The 17,175-nt window shown below is 43.6% G+C and overlaps 1 protein-coding gene across 3 annotated transcripts in view; it reads left to right on the top strand.

Moving 5' to 3' along the window:
* The window catches only part of PSPH (phosphoserine phosphatase), a 35,334-nt gene extending 26,747 nt beyond the window's left edge, over positions 1–8,587 (top strand). For all 3 annotated transcript variants that reach the window (XM_075995397.1, XM_075995396.1, XM_075995395.1), the window contains exons 3-7: positions 1,356–1,514; positions 2,322–2,456; positions 2,919–3,064; positions 5,164–5,312; positions 8,112–8,587. In XM_075995397.1, coding sequence (XP_075851512.1) covers positions 1,375–1,514; positions 2,322–2,456; positions 2,919–3,064; positions 5,164–5,312; positions 8,112–8,219 — 678 coding nt within the window. In that variant the 5' untranslated portion in view covers positions 1,356–1,374 and the 3' untranslated portion in view covers positions 8,220–8,587. The remainder of the gene's footprint in view (positions 1–1,355; positions 1,515–2,321; positions 2,457–2,918; positions 3,065–5,163; positions 5,313–8,111) is intronic.
* Positions 8,588–17,175: the final 8,588 nt, after the last annotated feature.

The raw sequence follows: 17,175 nt of genomic DNA on the forward strand, positions 1-17,175 counted from the left end.
AGGCGTGAGCCACAGCGCCCGGCCTTTCCCCCAACTTTTTAAAATGTAAAAATCATTCTTATGTTGTGGGCCATCCAAAAACAAGTGATAGCCTAGGTTGGGCCTACAGGTCATAGCTTGGTGAGCCCTGGCTTGCCCCCCTCCAGGTCAACTTTGAATCAGTATTCTGCCAAATGCATTGACTGGGAATCAGTTAGAAGTGAGGTGACTGGCTCCTTTGAGTCTGTGTTTAGCCACAGTCTATTGTAAATAGAGATTATTTGCATCATCTGCGTGGCCCTGTACATGACATATTAGTCTCTTTGATGAGAAGTTGTTCTGGGCAAACTTTAGCATCCCTTTGACCCTGAGGCTAGTCCAATGATTTTCTTAAAAAAAAAAATTAAAAAAAAACAACCCAAATTCTTTTAGAAATTCTGTCTTTCTTAGCTTCTGCAGCAGTGTGCCCGTCTGAGTCTCTTCCTGTGACCTCTCCTTCTCGGTCACCTCCCCAGGCCTGTGACACAGATGTGGTCCTGTGGACTTTGTCCTTAGCCCTATTCTTTTCTCCCTCTCTCTGTCTGTCTCCCTGGTGGGTGTAATCAGACCATATCTTCAGCTATCACCTCTACCCTGGCGACTAACCAATGTGTATATTTAGCTCTAACCTCTCTTCTAAGGCTTAAAGCCCATCAAGGTTTTCCATTACCTAGAAGTTAAAATCTAAACTCCTTCGCCTGGCCCTGGGCTCCTCTTGGTCTGAACTCCTCGTGCACTGCCAGGCAGTGGGGCCAAGCCCTTGGGAAGCTTCCAGCAGGTCATCTGCTCATTCTTCCTGCTTGTTTTCACTCATGCTCTTCCCTCTGCTATCACAACCTCTCTCCTTACCTCCACCTTCGTTCCCCCTACTCCCAGCAAACACCAAATTGATGCCCTGCCCTTTGAGAACCCACTCGGAGGGCTGCTCACCTGTCAAGATTCAGCTCAAATGCCAGCCTCTTTGAAGCCCTGTTTATCTACTTGGGGCACAGTGCTGTATACACACATCTGTGCTTTAACACTAGCCTTTTTGCTATAATTATTGGGTCAAAAATAATTGAATATTGGTTCAACATCAAATATATTTACTAGTTGGTATCTTCACTAGACTGACCTCCTGAAGGCAGAGTTTGGATCCCATTCGTTTTTATAATCCCTGAGCCTGACATTTAGAAGGTGCTAATTAATGTGTGAAGAAATGAATGAATCTGGGAGTACATGCTCATGTGGGCTGCACTGATTTTAATACAAATTAAAGTAGATTAAAGTAGGTAAAGATGGATCTTTTTATAATTATATTTTATGTCCTTCAATACATTTATCTTTTTCTCTTGTAGGAGGAAAATTCTTCCAAGGATGGTCTCCCACTCAGAGTTGAGGAAACTTTTCTGTTCAGCAGATGCAGTCTGTTTTGATGTTGATAGCACAGTTATCAGAGAAGAAGGAATTGATGAACTGGCCAAAATCTGTGGTGTTGAGGATGCTGTGTCAGAAATGTAAGGACAATATTTATTGACTTTATGAAATGATAAAAGATTTTCAAAAGAGTGACTGTTTTAGATGAAATGTTAGACCAGAGCCACAATTCCTGGATTTTAGTCCCTGGATATGAAATGTGGGCACTAGGCCTTTTCTTCCATCATTTAGAACTGAATTTGGTGTTTACATTTTTCATTCATCCATTTATGTAAATGTTTATGGCAAACAAATATGGAGAAGACATGCTCTTAACTTGGTCAGGGAAATGACCATACTTAACCAAGAAGATGGCCTGGGGGCCTCCAGGTGTCCGGCATTTTGGGTCATGGTTGGGGATGTGGCCTTCATGGTTCACTGGAAGGCTGGGTCTGGTTGAGTCTCTCCATGGATCCTGGGTCACAGCCCCTCCCTCCTGTCTGCCCCCTCACTTTGCAGCTGTGTCCCCTCCCTCCGCAGCCCCAGCCACCATGAACCTTTTCATTTTCAGCTGCATTCAATGCAAGAGCATCCAGCCTTTGGTTTCTTTCTTGGTTTGCAAAAGCTCGCAGCTTTCAAGAAATGTACCTATGGATAGGATGTGTGATTTTCTCAGATCACTGGCTGGTGTATTTGTTGATACAAAGCAACGTGGCCCCAACATATTAATGTAATTCTCAAGCAAACCTTCAAAAGTTTATTCCCAGACTTTGACATAGCATGTCTGTTGTACCGTGGGCTCTTGGCAGCACCTTCCTCATAGTGGGTAAAGACCTAGGGCAGCAGGGCGTGTGGAATCTGAGCACAGCCAACATGGCTGGCCTGACTGTTGGGTCTTACTCTCCTAGGACGCGGCGAGCCATGGGTGGGGCAGTGCCTTTCAAAGCTGCTCTCACGGAGCGCTTGGCGCTGATCCAGCCCTCCAGAGAACAGGTGCAAAGGCTCATAGCAGAGCACCCCCCTCACCTGACGCCCGGCATAAGGTAAGAGGAGCCTTGGTGCTGGGTATACCGTCTCCCTTTCAGCACCGGTGTTTTGGGGCACTTCGTCCTGAGAGTTTCTAACTATTGTGGTTCTTTGGCACTTACATAAGGTCTTGTCTGGCTGCGTGTCAGTCCTGCCGTGTCTGCCCTCCCTCTCTCCCCAGGGAGAACCCAGGCTTTCCTTGTGTTTCTTCATCTTGTGTTTTTCTGAGTCCATGGTTGTAGAATGGTTTCCTAGAGCAGTCATGCCCCACCCATTAATTTCTAAGTGCATTTAGAAAAACATACGTAAAACATTAATTTCCCAGACAGTATACCTTGTCAGATGTACCTCAGGCAGATGCATTCAGGAGAAAAAAATATATTTTAGTTTCCTGTTCATGTTTCATTTTTTTTCTCTTTTATGCAATCTCTTTTTTCTCTATTGATCGATGTTTGGTATTTTGTATTTTATTTTTCCAGGGAGTTGGTAAGTCGCCTCCAAGAGCGAAATGTTCAGGTTTTCCTAATATCTGGTGGCTTTAGGAGTATTGTAGAGCATGTTGCTTCAAAGCTCAATATCCCAGCAACCAATGTATTTGCCAATAGGCTGAAATTCTACTTTAATGGTAAGACTTTAATGGTAACATGTTTCCTTTCTCATCACTTCTATTATTCAGTATTCTAGGTAATGTCTGTCGGATTGCAGCTTAAGCAGGGTGGCATGAGAGTTAAATATTGAGATGAATGATTTTCTTGACTGATTTCATTTACTCCTTGGTTGCCTTTCCTCTGCAAAATAGACTCAGGTCATTATCTGTCCAGCTTTAGTATCCACAGCATCACTTATCTGTATATAAATGTCTGCTTTTAATAAAATGTTAATGCCCATGTATCCTACATGACTTATTTTGTTATGTTTTATATTTTAATTTTATGAGAATTGTTATGCATTTGAAGCAATGTAGACTCAGGAAGGAGAGTTTTTTTTTTGTTTGTTTGTTTGTTTTTTGAGACAGAGTCTCGCTTTGTTGCCCAGGCTAGAGTGAGTGCCATGGCGTCAGCCTGGCTCACAGCAACCTCAAACTCCTGGGCTCAAGCAATCCTGCTGCTTCAGCCTCCTGAGCCTGCAGGCATGCGCCACCACGCCCGGCTAATTTTTTCTCTATATATTAGTTGCCCAATTAATTTCTTTTTATTTATAGTAGAGACGGCGTCTCGTTCTTGCTTAGGCTGGTTTCGAACGTCTGACCTCAAGCAATCCGCCCGCCTCGGTCTCCCAGAGTGCTAGGATTACAGGTGTGAGCCACCGTGCCCGGCCAGGAAGGAGAGTTTTGTTAGTGGATTATCGTTTGTATCAGCCCTTGGGGTTGTATCAGCCCTGGCCCCTCTCTGGACCGCAGCAGAGCCACAGCTGTAGTTTTATATTTCAAGAGCTCTCCATTTATGTCAGGGGTGGCTGATATTCTTAAAACCATATAATATTAACCTTTTTAAAATGTTTTAATAGAACTTTGTTGAAAGGTGTACAGATAGAGATCATTGAAAAATGCTTCTCCAGGTCTGTTATGAGCAATAATTAAGAAAATAAATAAAAAAAAAAAAAAAAAAAAAAAGAAAGAAAAATGCTGGTGGCTCACGCCTGTAATCCTAGCACTCTGGGAGGCCGAGGCGGGCGGATTGCTGGAGGTCAGGAGTTTGAAACCAGCCTGAGCAAGAGCGAGACCCCGTCTCTACTAAAAATAGAAAGAAATTAATTGGCCAACTAATATATATAGAAAAAATTAGCCGGGCATGGTGGCACATGCCTGTAGTCCCAGCTACTTGGGAGGCTGAGGCAGTAGGATCACTTGAGCCCAGGAGTTTGAGGTTGCTGTGAGCTAGGCTGACGCCACGGCACTCACTCTAGCCTGGGCAACAAAGTGAGACTCTGTCTCAAAAAAAAAAAAAAAAGAAAAGAAAAAGAAAAATGAAGTCAAGAATAAATGTGGGCCGGGCGCGGTGGCTCACGCCTGTAATCCTAGCACTCTGGGAGGCCGAGGCGGGCGGATTGCTCAAGGTCAGGAGTTCAAAACCAGCCTGAGCACGAGTGAGACCCCGTCTCTACTATAAATAGAAAGAAATTAATTGGCCAACTAATATATATATATAAAAAATTAGCCGGGCATGGTGGCACATGCCTGTAGTCCCAGCTACTTGGGAGGCTGAGGCAGAAGGATTACTTGAGCCCAGGAGTTTGAGGTTGCTGTGAGCTAAGCTGACGCCACGGCACTCACTATAGCCTGGGCAACAAGCGAGACTCTGTCTCAAAAAAAAAAAAAAAAAAAAAAAAAGAATAAATGTGGAAATTACTGTAAGAATAGAAATAATTGATTGAAAATAAGTTGGAATTTCCTGTTAGGTGAAATTATATACTAACATTTTAAATTTAATATATTACTATTTTATGGTGTTCTGCCACCTCAGTGAGGTTTGAGAATTACTACACTGGAGCTTAGAGGATACAACTAATTCACTACAAGGTGTTTATGACCTAGGTGTTTGTAATTTAAAAGCAAAGCTTGTGTATTCCCAGGAATAGGTATAGAATTCCAGGCTGTGTGACGTTACCGAAGGCCATTTTTAGCCTTTTCAGTGACATTTAACTGAGGATATCACCTATGCAAAAAGCTGGCTCTAGTAATATCCTTCTATAGCTCTTTAACACTATTTTATCTGTTCTTTTAAGGTGAATATGCAGGTTTTGACGAGACACAACCAACAGCTGAATCTGGTGGAAAAGGAAAAGTTATTAAATTTTTAAAGGAAAAATTTCATTTTAAGAAAATAGTCATGATTGGAGATGGAGCCACAGACATGGAAGCCTGTCCTCCTGCTGTATGTATTAATCATACTAATTTTTTTTCAGGTTGTACTTTTGTTTTAGCCGATTTAGAAATACAAGAGATTTACAACAGGAATTAACCAAAAATAACTAAGTGTCATTATAAAGTAGAAAAACAAAACAACTAAAACAAATTAATTCTCCTTATGTCAGTTGACTTTTTGCAAACTCAAGAAAAGGCATGAATAAGGAACTAAAAAATCTTTTAAAACTTTTTTTTTTTTTTTTTTTTTTTTTTTGCGACAGAGTCTTGCTCTGTTGCCTGAGCTAGAGTGCTGTGGTATCTGCCTAGCTCACAGCAACCTCACACTCCTGGACTCAAACGATCCTCTTGCCTAAGCCTCCCGAGTAGCTGGGACTACATGCACCAGCCACCATGCTCGGCTAATTTTTTCTATATATTTTTAGTTGGCCAATTAATTTATTTCTATTTTGTTAGTAGAGACGGGGGATCTCGCTCTTGCTCAGGCTGATTTTGAACTCCTGACCTTGAGCGATCCGCCCCCCTTGGCCTCCCAGAGTGCTAGGATTACAGGTGTGAGCCACCGCGCCCAGCCCAAATAATACCTTAAACAACTATTTTTTTCTCTCTTTTTTTTGAGACAGAGTCTCACTCTGTCATCCCAGGTAGAGTGCAGTGGCATCATCACAGCTCACTGCAAACCTCAAACTCCTAGGCTCAAGCGATCCTCCTGCCCCAGCCTCCCAAGTAGCTGGGACTATAGGCACGTGCCACCATACTTGGCCAATTTTTCCCATTTTCCTGGTAGAGATGAGGTCTTGCTCTTGCTCAGGCTGGTCTTGAACGCCTGAGCTCAAGTAATCCTCCTGCCTCAGCCTCCTAGAGTGCTAGGATTACAGTGTGAGCCACTGTGCCCTGTGAATAACTCTAATAATTATAACTAAGACTGTGATGTCATTTTATATTTTATATATTATTTCTTCATACAGTATCTCATTTAATCCCCTGTGAAGTAAAGTATTATCTTCTTTTTACTGATGGGAAGGCTTACCTGTAAGGTATCGGAACATTTTATTCTTTGGAATTAATGTTGTTTTTTGAGACTAACAGGGGTTTTATTTCTAAGCATTTTAAAATCAATACAGGAAGCAAATGCTCTATACGGAGTATCTTAAATATCAAATGTGTCCATTTTACATCGGGCTTTGCCTTTATCATGTCATTCTAACTTAAAAACTGCACCAAAAATATAATGCTGAACTTTTTACCCCCAGTTTCCCGAGACCTAAAAATAGTGATAGTCTTTGTAAGAGATGAGCCAAGAGTAGTTAAAATGAATCTTTTTGGATCCTTTTAACATTATTTGAGTAGGTTCAAGATAGCCATGTTTATGAGCCATGTTGGGGTTGCCTAAGTAATGAACAGTGGGCTTGTTTAATGAGGATTATTACATGGAAGTGAAATGAAGAATCTTCTCAGGGAGTTCCCAATCTCATTGTCAAGAAGTGACAAAATTATAAATTACAGACAACCCTACCAGTCAAAGGTGACAGTCTGACTGAACCAAGAGAAAGTGGTGAGCATGCAGGCGTGGAGCCCTTGCAGATGGTGGGAGGAATCTGTGACCTAAAGGCAGAGTGGCAGCCCCCATGTGAAGGCCTGGCAGGACTTAGGGGAGGAAGCTTCCCGAGAGCGGGAGGCAGCTGAGCATGGTGGGGACGTGGTAGGCACAGTCCCAGGCTGGTCCATGGCAAGGACGGGCAGGAGTGGAGCTTCCCTTCAGCAAACGCTGAAGACCTCACCTGCTCGGTCACAGGAAGTCTTTGAAGGCTTCTGGACAGAGAAGGAAAGAGTCAGTGTGTTAGGACAGCTGACTTGGTGCTAGCATGCAGAAAGGGCTGCCCCAGAGGCAGAAAGACCCAGTAGGAAGAAAATTCAAGGTAAGAAGTTAGTTGTTATTGTTTTTTCCACTGTGTGATATGAAAATAAAAGGGAAGGGAAAGGGCAAGTAAGAGAATTTTGCACTTCCAAAAGAGTGTATCCAGGATTGTGTCTCTATCATGGCCGAAAGAGAGAAAATAGCGTTTTAAAAGATCATTGACTTATTTGGAAAAAAGAGCCTTTGAAAGAAAAAAATTTGTAAATAAACCTTGACTAAAAGAGGGTATCAGTTAGTAGCATTAATGAAATGATACAACTATAAATGATTTTAACCACGAAAAGGAGAGTGCTGCCAACAGATCTCCTTCAGCCTCGAATAATAAAACCTCAACCATTTCTTGGGCACATACGGACTTTCCCTGCCTCCCTGGTTGGGAGGTGCCTGAGGTTCGTTAAAGGCACCATTGGGGAGGTGCCAGGTTGGGGTCTGATCCAAGGTTCAGGAGGGGGTTTCACTGCATTGCAGACTTCTCTTTGCTCTTCACTTCTTTGAAATTACCTGGCAGGGATGTGACTGCCATCCAGTTTAGAAGTCAAATATTTACCTACTGATGTGATTTTTATTGTGGTAAGCATTTGTCTTGGTTTTAAGAGGGCAAGGACCACATGTCACCCTTCTCCCAAAGCCCCCACGCTGTCCAGCCGAATGGATCTGTAGCAGCATCCGTAGCAGCAGTGCGTGGGCTTGCTAATGCCTGAGGGAGTGGAGGGGGGGCAGGAGGAGGCACCTTCTTATCACAGTGAGCTCAGGGGAGGCGCCCTCCAAGAGGCTGGCCTCACCTCTCTGCAGGAACAGCTTATTCTTTCAGACAACACTTACTGCGTTGGATTGCTACTGCATCTTTTTTAAAAAAAATTATTTCCCTCCCTTTTTTTGCCCCCTTTTTAGGATGTTTTCATTGGATTTGGAGGAAATGTGATCAGACAACAAGTAAAGGACAATGCCAAATGGTATATCACTGATTTTGTAGAGCTCTTGGGAGAACTGGAAGAATAATGCCAATTTTTATACAGCTCATAGCAACTTCGGATTAATTTTTAAAAGTTATCCAGATTGATACGGTTTGCTTACAATTGCCTATTACAACTTGATGTATAAAATTGGTACTGATTATCTGTACTTTCAAGTAAACTACAGTTAGAAGATTTTTTTTTAAACTGTAGTTCCAATATTACTATGACCATTGATTTCCTGGAGAGTTTTATAATCTGAATGTATATTCCTAGCTATATTTTATATGAAGCCTTTTAAAGGTGGATAGTAAATTAAGCATCTTTACTATTAGAAATATGGATTCAGCAGCCTTAAGTGAATATTGGTTTTTCCCTTTGGCATATAAATAAAAGTTTATCTATGTATCAGAACAGAGTTGTGGAATTTTCAATTCTACCTTTTATGTACTTCAATATCTAATATTTCAGGTACTGTAAGTGTTTAAATATAAATAACCTCCAGGCAAAGAACAGAGTGAGACTCCTGTATGCTTAATGGTGGGCACAAAGTACCACCACTTCCCCTACCCCCACCTTGTGAAGCCCTGGGACAGAGGGCTGGCTGGAAATTCTTTTTTTTACCTCTTAGGATTTGTCATATATGAAATGTTGCAAAAGCATTTAAAAGAAAATAACAATGGAGCCTTACACAAAAGGACTGACCTTAAAAAAATGGATATTTGAAAAAAATCACATGCAGTAAAAGAAATAAAAACAAATTTTACTAATCACAAAGGAAGATTAGCATTTTCCCCTAAATGAATTAAGAGATAACTCCTAACAGCATATATAAACTGTTTGATAAGTTTGAAAAACTTATCATTTAACCAAATAATCAAATTTGGCCAAATAATTATTTAGCCACGTAAATCAAGATGAATCAAATTTCCTTCCAAATCAGAGTTTCTGTAGGAGAGACATGAAATTGGTTTGGCAACATTTAAATGAAATCCTGAACAAGGAGGCAGTTGTTTCACAATTGTGAATGCTTATTGGCAACTCTCCTAGAAGCTGTTTTGTGGGGTTTGCATTTTCAGCAGTGCTGAGCTCTGGGCGGGACCAGGCATGCCAGGTCTGTGGAGAGCACAAGAAACTGCCTCTGCCTTTGCCACCCCGCAGGGGGCATGAGCTGGAGCAAGCCGTTGGCTTGGTAGGCAGGAGGGCGGGACTGCTGAGGAGCTGCTGGTCCTCATCGGTTCAAACTGCCTGACCGTCAGAGCCTGCTGTCCATGGTGCTCTGGCTCAAACATAAGGTGGGATAGACACTGAATTTGGCTCAGAGGAGACTAATCTGCCCAGAAATCAGACTCTGTGCATCATTACGCCCACACGGAACCTTTTATACAATTATACAGCCCCTGCTCTGGCCCATAGGCTGCCCAGCTCTCAGCAAACTGCCCAAAAGCAGCACACACAATCCCTGCTTTGTTGTGTTGGAGGGGTGAATTCGAAATGATGCAAGAACTGCACTAACCACTTTAACACTTCAAATTCTGGACTCGCTGGAAGCAGCTACAGAACATTTCTCCCAGGAGTTACATCCATGCTTACGCTAGGATGGATTCAGAAAGTGGTGGCAGCATTTGTTATATGGCTTCTTGTTCTTGGGATACTAGTTTTTATTCTTGATTATGAGCATTGCTTATGTAAACAAAAATTTAAGAATTGGTATCATAAAGCTAACAATTGAAATTTGGTATTAAGTTGAAACAGTAAAAGTCCCTGAAAGCTTTTGTTATTATTATTATTATTATTTTTGAGACAGAGTCTCACTTTCTTGCCCAGGCTAGAGTGAGTGCCGTGGCGTCAGCCTAGCTCACAGCAACCTCAAACTCCTGGGATCAAGCGATCTTCCTGCCTCAGCCTCCCAAGTAGCTGGGACTACAGGCATGCGGCACCATGCCCGGCTAATTTTTTGTATATATATATTTAGTTGGTCAATTAATTTTCTTTCTATTTTTTTAGTAGAGACGGGGTCTCACTCAGGCTGGTTTTGAACTCCTGACCTCAAGCAATCCGCCTGCCTTGGCCTCCCAGAGTGCTAGGATTACAGGTGTGAGCCACCATGCCTGGCCCCCTGAAAGCTTTCATATATGCTCAAAAGAAAAACAGTAGTGATCTTATTCCCTCCCCACCCTAACCCCACCTCTCCCCTGGTTTAACTGCTGATTTAATGATTCCTCTGTGTTTCTTCTCCTGGAGACAAATGTTTCTCCATGACTCCTAGGGAGGCCCACCTGACTGCCACTGCCAAACAAGAAAGTTGTAGTAATATTTTTAGGTTTTACAGCTGGCTTTGGGGAAAAGGGGTTCTGGAGAGAGAGGAGGAGATTCCAGAGATTCAGGTGTTTGGTCTCAGTAAGTGATATCACAAGCATGATGGCTTTTGCCTCTATGGCCCTTAGAATCTTTACGATCAGATTCAGAAAACTTGGGGAGTGACCTGACCATGAGTCAAACCACTTATTTTCACATTTTCCAAGGTGTTTTCACATTTGTTCCTGTGATTCTTACAACCTCGAGGTTAGCAATATAGATTTTGCTGTCTTTTTAACACATGGGAAGGAAACATGCTCACCAAAGTTAATGACTGCCATGAGATCACATTCAGAGCTGGAACCCAAGCCAACGATTTCTACAGCATTCTTTGCCTTGTACATTGCGGGTTACATTGAGAGTTAACAATTTACTGGGGGCGGGAGTATCTGCCCTAAGCTAATAACTTATTAACACTGTGATCATAAGTGTGAACATATTAATTAATATAACAGATGAAATTTTACTCCATAGGATGGAAGGCCTGTTTTGCAAAAAACTCAAGTGATTTTCATTTTTAATGGCAATGGAACTATGCAAAAAGTCCTAGTTTGAAGTCAGTAGAGAACTGTTTAGTACTTTGCTAATCATATTGTTGGGCTTAGAAAAAGATACCCCAAAATGAAGCCACAAAAGCAAAAGTTTTTCTTTGACCTCCTGCTCTCCTGTCTCTGGCCGTTCATCGTCCCCCGAGGCTAGCCATAGAAACTGGAATCCCTCTTCCCTAAGGTGGGTCATACAAACCAGAACCCCTTTTCCCCAAAGCCAGCTGTAAAACCTAAAAATATTACTACAACTTTCCCCCTGTCTTACTGTGTACAAACTGGCCATGAATTATCTGTCCTACCTTGTTTGACTGGAGGTTATAAGACCACCCACTCCAGAGAGGGTCCTGCCCCATACTCAGAAGGAAGGGATGCTGCTCAGAGAGGCCAAGAAGAATCCAGACAGGCCTTGCTGGGTTCACCACTCAGTCTGTTAGCATCAGATCATAACTTCTTTGTCCAACCATAGTTCTACACAGCTGTCCATACTTTGTTGAACCTAAGCATAAAAATGGACAATTTCCCCTGTATCTTTGGGTCTTGGTTCTGAAGGGTCCCATGTCATGTAAAACTATGCCCAAATTTGTGTGCCTTTTCTCCTATTCATCTGCCCACATTTTTTGTCAGTGATTTTCAGCAAACCTTCCAAGGGTGAAGGGGAAGTTTTCCCTTGGCCCCACAACATTTTTTAACTTTGGACGTATTTCTATATATGTTTATTGTTCTCCTTTAGAATCATTTTTTTTTTTTTTTTTTGAGACAGAGTCTCGCTTTGTTGCCCAGGCTAGAGTGAGTGCCATGGCGTCAGCCTAGCTCATAGCAACCTCAAACTCCTGGGCTCAAGCGATCCTCCTGCCTCAGCCTCCCCAAGTAGCTGGGACTACAGGCATGCGCCACCATGCCCGGCTAATTTTTTCTATATATATTAGTTGGCCAATTAATTTCTTTGTATTTATAATAGAGACGGGGTCTCGCTCTTGCTCAGGCTGGTTTCGAACTCCTGACCTCAAGCAATCCGCCCGCCTCAGCCTCCCAGAGAGCTAGGATTACAGGCGTGAGCCACCGCGCCGGCTTTAGAATCATTTTTACTGAGCTTTTCTAGGCATATCATATTAATTTATAAGGATTTCTAGAACTTACATCAAAAATACATAGCATGAATAAGACTGCCCTGCTTTCTGAGAGTCCCATGTATTTTCCATTAGAATGTACAGTCTCTGCTTTCTCTTTTCCTTCCTTCTCTCACCCTCTCCTTTTACTTCCTCCCTCCTTCTCTTCCTCCCATTGAGTCAGCATCCATTTGAAATACAGGTTGGGTTTTCTCAGGCCAGAAGCAGGGCTCAGTCACCCTTGACGTGGTTTCCAGTCCTACTCTTTCCCTGCATGCCCAGGTCCTCAGGCCTATCCAGATGTCTGCCTTATTCAATTCTTGCTCCCTGCTGACCACTTCCCTATGGGACAGTTCGATGCAGCCAGCTTGCCTGGCCCCACTGACCCTCACAGCGCACACGGACTGTGCAGATATGCCACAGTGACCTCCTGTCCGTCACTGCATGACCTCCTGGAACTCGTGCCTGCTTTAAGTCCACCAATTAAAATCCCCAAGGGGAGACCTATTTGGATAATGCCCTGGACCCCAATAAAGGTGTTGGCCCACAGGTCCCTCTCTCTCTCCTTGTGCTCCCTGACTTCTTGTGTGTGCCTCTCCCATAAGTAATACAATCTTTATTTCCATCTTGTTTCTCTACTAATCACTGGAGGGGAGCTGTCCATCTTAAAGACCCTAAATTAAAGCAATTGCTCTAGTTGATAGGATGGGGAGTGCCTCTCAAGAAAAGTGCAGGTATCTCTGAGCAGCTGTGGCTCATTAAGATCCTATTGCCATGGGCAACCACCCTGATGAGGGGGTACTGTTCGCAGCAATTCAGCAGCTTTGTGCTGCTTTGTCACATCTGCAGAGTGCTGCCAGGCTGCCCACCCTAAACTGTTACTTGCTGGGGATGCTTAAGGTGCTTCCAAAGCCATCCACCCCCTCCAAAGGGGGATTCTTGGTCTAGGCCAAGGTCTGGTGTGTCTCTGGAACCCCCCACAGTGCATTCTACTCTTCCCCAGAGTGAGGTGGGACATTCCCCATCCCTTTTCCCCAGGGGGTTCCACGGTGTATTGACTGCTTCCCTTCCTGTCCCAGCTGGACAGTGCCAGGAAAGCTATGGTGATTCTCTGTTGCTCCCCCCCCACCAACGTTCAGACCCTCAGACTGGCAGTGTCTGCAGTTGGGACATCGGTGCTGACTGCAGAGCCCAGCCCATGGGGTGACCCCTTCTTGGGCAGCCAAGGCCCTACACAGATGTGGCAATCATGGGCAGGCAGGCAGCTCCTTTGTTGCTGCAGTCCTCAGTCGATTGGGACATCCTGGAGCAGGAAGAGGCTGCCTAAACCCTTGGCAAACACGAAGGTCACCCCCTACCCCTGTTTTTCTCCAGTAACATAACAATCCAAAAGGTCGAAGCAACAGGGGGCTACTCAATACCACCAGGAGCTTGTCAAGTAAACATCCACAGAAATAGAGGGAAAACAAGCCAGGCACAGTGGCTCACGCCTGTAATCCTAGCACTCTGGGAGGCCAAGGTGGGTGGATCGCTCAAGATCAGGAGTTTGAAATCAGCCTGAGCAAGAGTGAGGCCCCATCTCTACTAAAACTAGAAAGAAATTAATTGGCCAACTAAAAATATATAGAAAAAATTAGCCGGGCATGGTGGCGCATGCCTGTAGTCCCAGCTACTCGGCAGGCTGAGGCAGAAGGATCGCTTGAGCCCAGGAGATTGAGGTTGCTGTGAGTTAGGCTGATGCTGTGGCACTCTAGCCAGGGCAACAGAGTGAGACTCTCTCTCAAAAAAAGAAAGAAAAGAAAAGAAACTCTTTGCCACCTAGAGATAAAGGCCATTCTAAAGATTTTACTTAAATAAAAAAAGGGAGAAAATAAGTGATTATCTGGCCGTAGGGGCTGTCGCAGAGGGAGGCTACTTACTACTCCCTGGAGGCACTGGGCTCCCTTCTTTTTCCCTCTTTTCCTCTTATTAACCAGGGACAGAAACTAAAAGCCTCAGCTTCAGGCTAAAATCCTAAAGAAGAAAAGAAAAAAAAAATAAAAGGGAGAATGCCACTTTAGGCCACTACAAGGCCAAGAAGAAAAAATAGAGGAACTTTAAGTACTGAGCAAATAGAACAAACATAATGCTAGATTACTTACCGATTTATTTATTTATTTTTTATTTTTTATTTTTTTGAGACAGAGTCTCGCTTTGTTGCCCAGGCTAGAGTGAGTGCCGTGGCGTCAGCCTAGCTCACAGCAACCTCAAACTCCTGGGCTCGAGCGATCCTTCTGCCTCAGCCTCCCGAGTAGCTGGGACGACAGGCATGCGCCACCATGCCCGGCTAATTTATTTTTTATATATATATCAGTTGGCCAATTAATTTCTTTCTATTTATAGTAGAGACGGGGTCTCGCTCTTGCTCAGGCTGGTTTTGAACTCCTGACCTTGAGCAATCCGCCCGCCTCGGCCTCCCAGAGAGCTAGGATTACAGGCGTGAGCCACCGCGCCCGGCCTCTTACCGATTTATTAATAAGCCCCTAGATACAGGGGAAAATGAAAGATCATTAATTACATATTTTTACTATATTATGGATTATGTATGTATTTTCCATGATCTGATTCCATAAGAAATTCCAAATTCATATGCTAATTTATATACCAAAGAATTCATATAACCCAAAGATTAAAAGGACACTGGCTGGCTTTTGTGCTTCTACAACATAGGCTCTAATTTAGCTCTAACTTTTGCTAAACTGCACTAATTAACAAAAATTCATAGATTTCATTAGTACTGGATTCAAATTAATAGGGGATCCTACTAAATTTAAACACTTTGCTCCTATAGTCTTGAGAAAGTAACTAAATATACAAAATATTAAGCAAATGAGTGCCTCACTTTAACTGTAGCCTTGCCTAAATTGCCCACAGTCAGGACCCATTTCTGTAAAATAGTCCATGTTGGACATGGATACTCCGACACAATACATACAGTTTTTGGTACTTACATAATGGGCTTAATAAAATGGACCCATGAACCCCAACTTTTAATATGATCCAGTGTAAATCAAAGCAGAGCCTTTAAAGATGAAAACCTATTACCTAAGACCTAATTAATATAGGGGTGATTACCCCCACTGCTTCTCCATTTAACAACCCAATTTTGCCTACTCGGAAGTCTGACCACAAAACCCCCAGAGAGCCGTATAAAGGGTGTCTAATGACGGATTACTACAACTGAATGCTGTGGTCCTATCCATCATGGCCCCAAACTTAATACAGAATATTAACATTGCTGACTCTATTCAATCAACAACTGGTAAGTATTTGCTCTTACAGATTTGGCTAGCCTGTTCTGTTCAGTGCCATAGACTTTCTTTCTTTCTTTTTTTTTTTTTTTTGAGACAGAGTCTCACTTTGTTGTCCAGGCTAGAGTGAGTGCCGCGGCGTCAGCCTAGCTCACAGCAACCTTCAACTCCTGGGCTCAAGCCATCCTCCTGCCTCAGCCTCCCGAGTAGCTGGGACTACAGGCATGCACCACCATGCACGGCTAATTTTTTTTTTTTATGTATTTTTAGTTGGTCAATTAATTTCTTTCTATTTATAGTAGAGACGAGGTCTCACTCTTGCTCAGGCTGGTTTCGAACTCCTGACCTCAAGCAATCTGCCCGCCTTGGCCTCCCAGAGTGCTAGGATTACAGGCGTGAACCACCGCGCCTGGCCACCATAGACTTTCAATGCTGCAGTCTGTCTCCGCCTCTGAAGGGACACAATACCCTTTCCAGGCTACATCTGGGGACCTCAATAGTTCATCATCACACACAATCTAAGCAGACAAGATCTTAATGGCACCCACCTTCTCCAGGACCAGAGGCATGACATTACATCGATAACATCCTCTCCCAAGGAGACTCATCTGACACACTCATTAAGGACATGTAAATTCTCTATCTTGTAATATTTTTGGCTTTTGGCAGCAACATAATCCTCAGTTGCAAATTTTACTTACAAATTAAAGTCAACAGGCACTTCCTTTAGTGCTCTCAAAAAACCTTCACTTCGTCCACTGTTTGTGATGCTTCCTGGAGTCTCTGGACCACTTCCGTTGGCAATTAGTTGCCCCAGGGCTTCTGATGCAAGATATCGCCCCTCTTGGCCTCATGCTACATGCCATTAAAACAACAAATGACAAGATACCTAGTGGGCTCTCTTGGACAGAGAGGCTCTCGCAGCCAAGCCTGGGTCATGTACGCAGCACCCCACAAGCTCGGCACGGCTGCCGAGGCCTCCTCAAGACAGGATGGAGCCAATCCGGGTGCCAGAGGAGGTCCCCTCTCCCCACGACCTCTTTTTATGTTTTTTTTTTTTTTAGATGGAGTCTCACTTTGTTGCCCAGGCTAGAGTGAGTGCCGTGGCATCAGCCTAGCTCACAGCAACCTCAAACTCCTGGGCTCAAGCGATCCTACTGCCTCAGCCTCCCAAGTAGCTGGGACTACAGGGATGCGCCACTATGCCCGGCTAATTTTTTCTATATGTATTTTTAGTTGGTCAATTAATTTCTTTCTATTTTTAGTAGAGATGGGGTCTCGCTCAGGGTGGTTTCGAACTCCTGACCTCAAGCAATCCGCCCGCCTCGGCCTCCCAGAGTGCTAAGATTATAGGCGTGAGCCACCACGCCCGGCCTTCCCCACGACCTCTTGACTACTTGGGGAGCCGCATGGGATTAACTGAGTGAACAGTAAAGGGTGTCAGTAGACTATTCAAATGGCAGTTAGCCATCGTGCGTGACGGCGCTCAGGGGAATGTGCCTGCTTTCCAGCCCTTAGCCAGGATGTCCTGATAAAGGACAGGATCCAAGAAACAACATGATTGACCCAACTGGAGGCAGTCCTCTGAGCTCTGGATGCCCTGGTCAACAAACGGTTTCCTCTTCACATTTATTATAAACTATTAGGCCATTAGTCTAAAAATTGTCCTCATCAAAATAATAACACTCTGGGAATTTCTT

Source organism: Microcebus murinus, chromosome 19 (genome assembly GCF_040939455.1).
Source record: "Microcebus murinus isolate Inina chromosome 19, M.murinus_Inina_mat1.0, whole genome shotgun sequence".
Lineage (NCBI taxonomy): Eukaryota > Metazoa > Chordata > Mammalia > Primates > Cheirogaleidae > Microcebus > Microcebus murinus.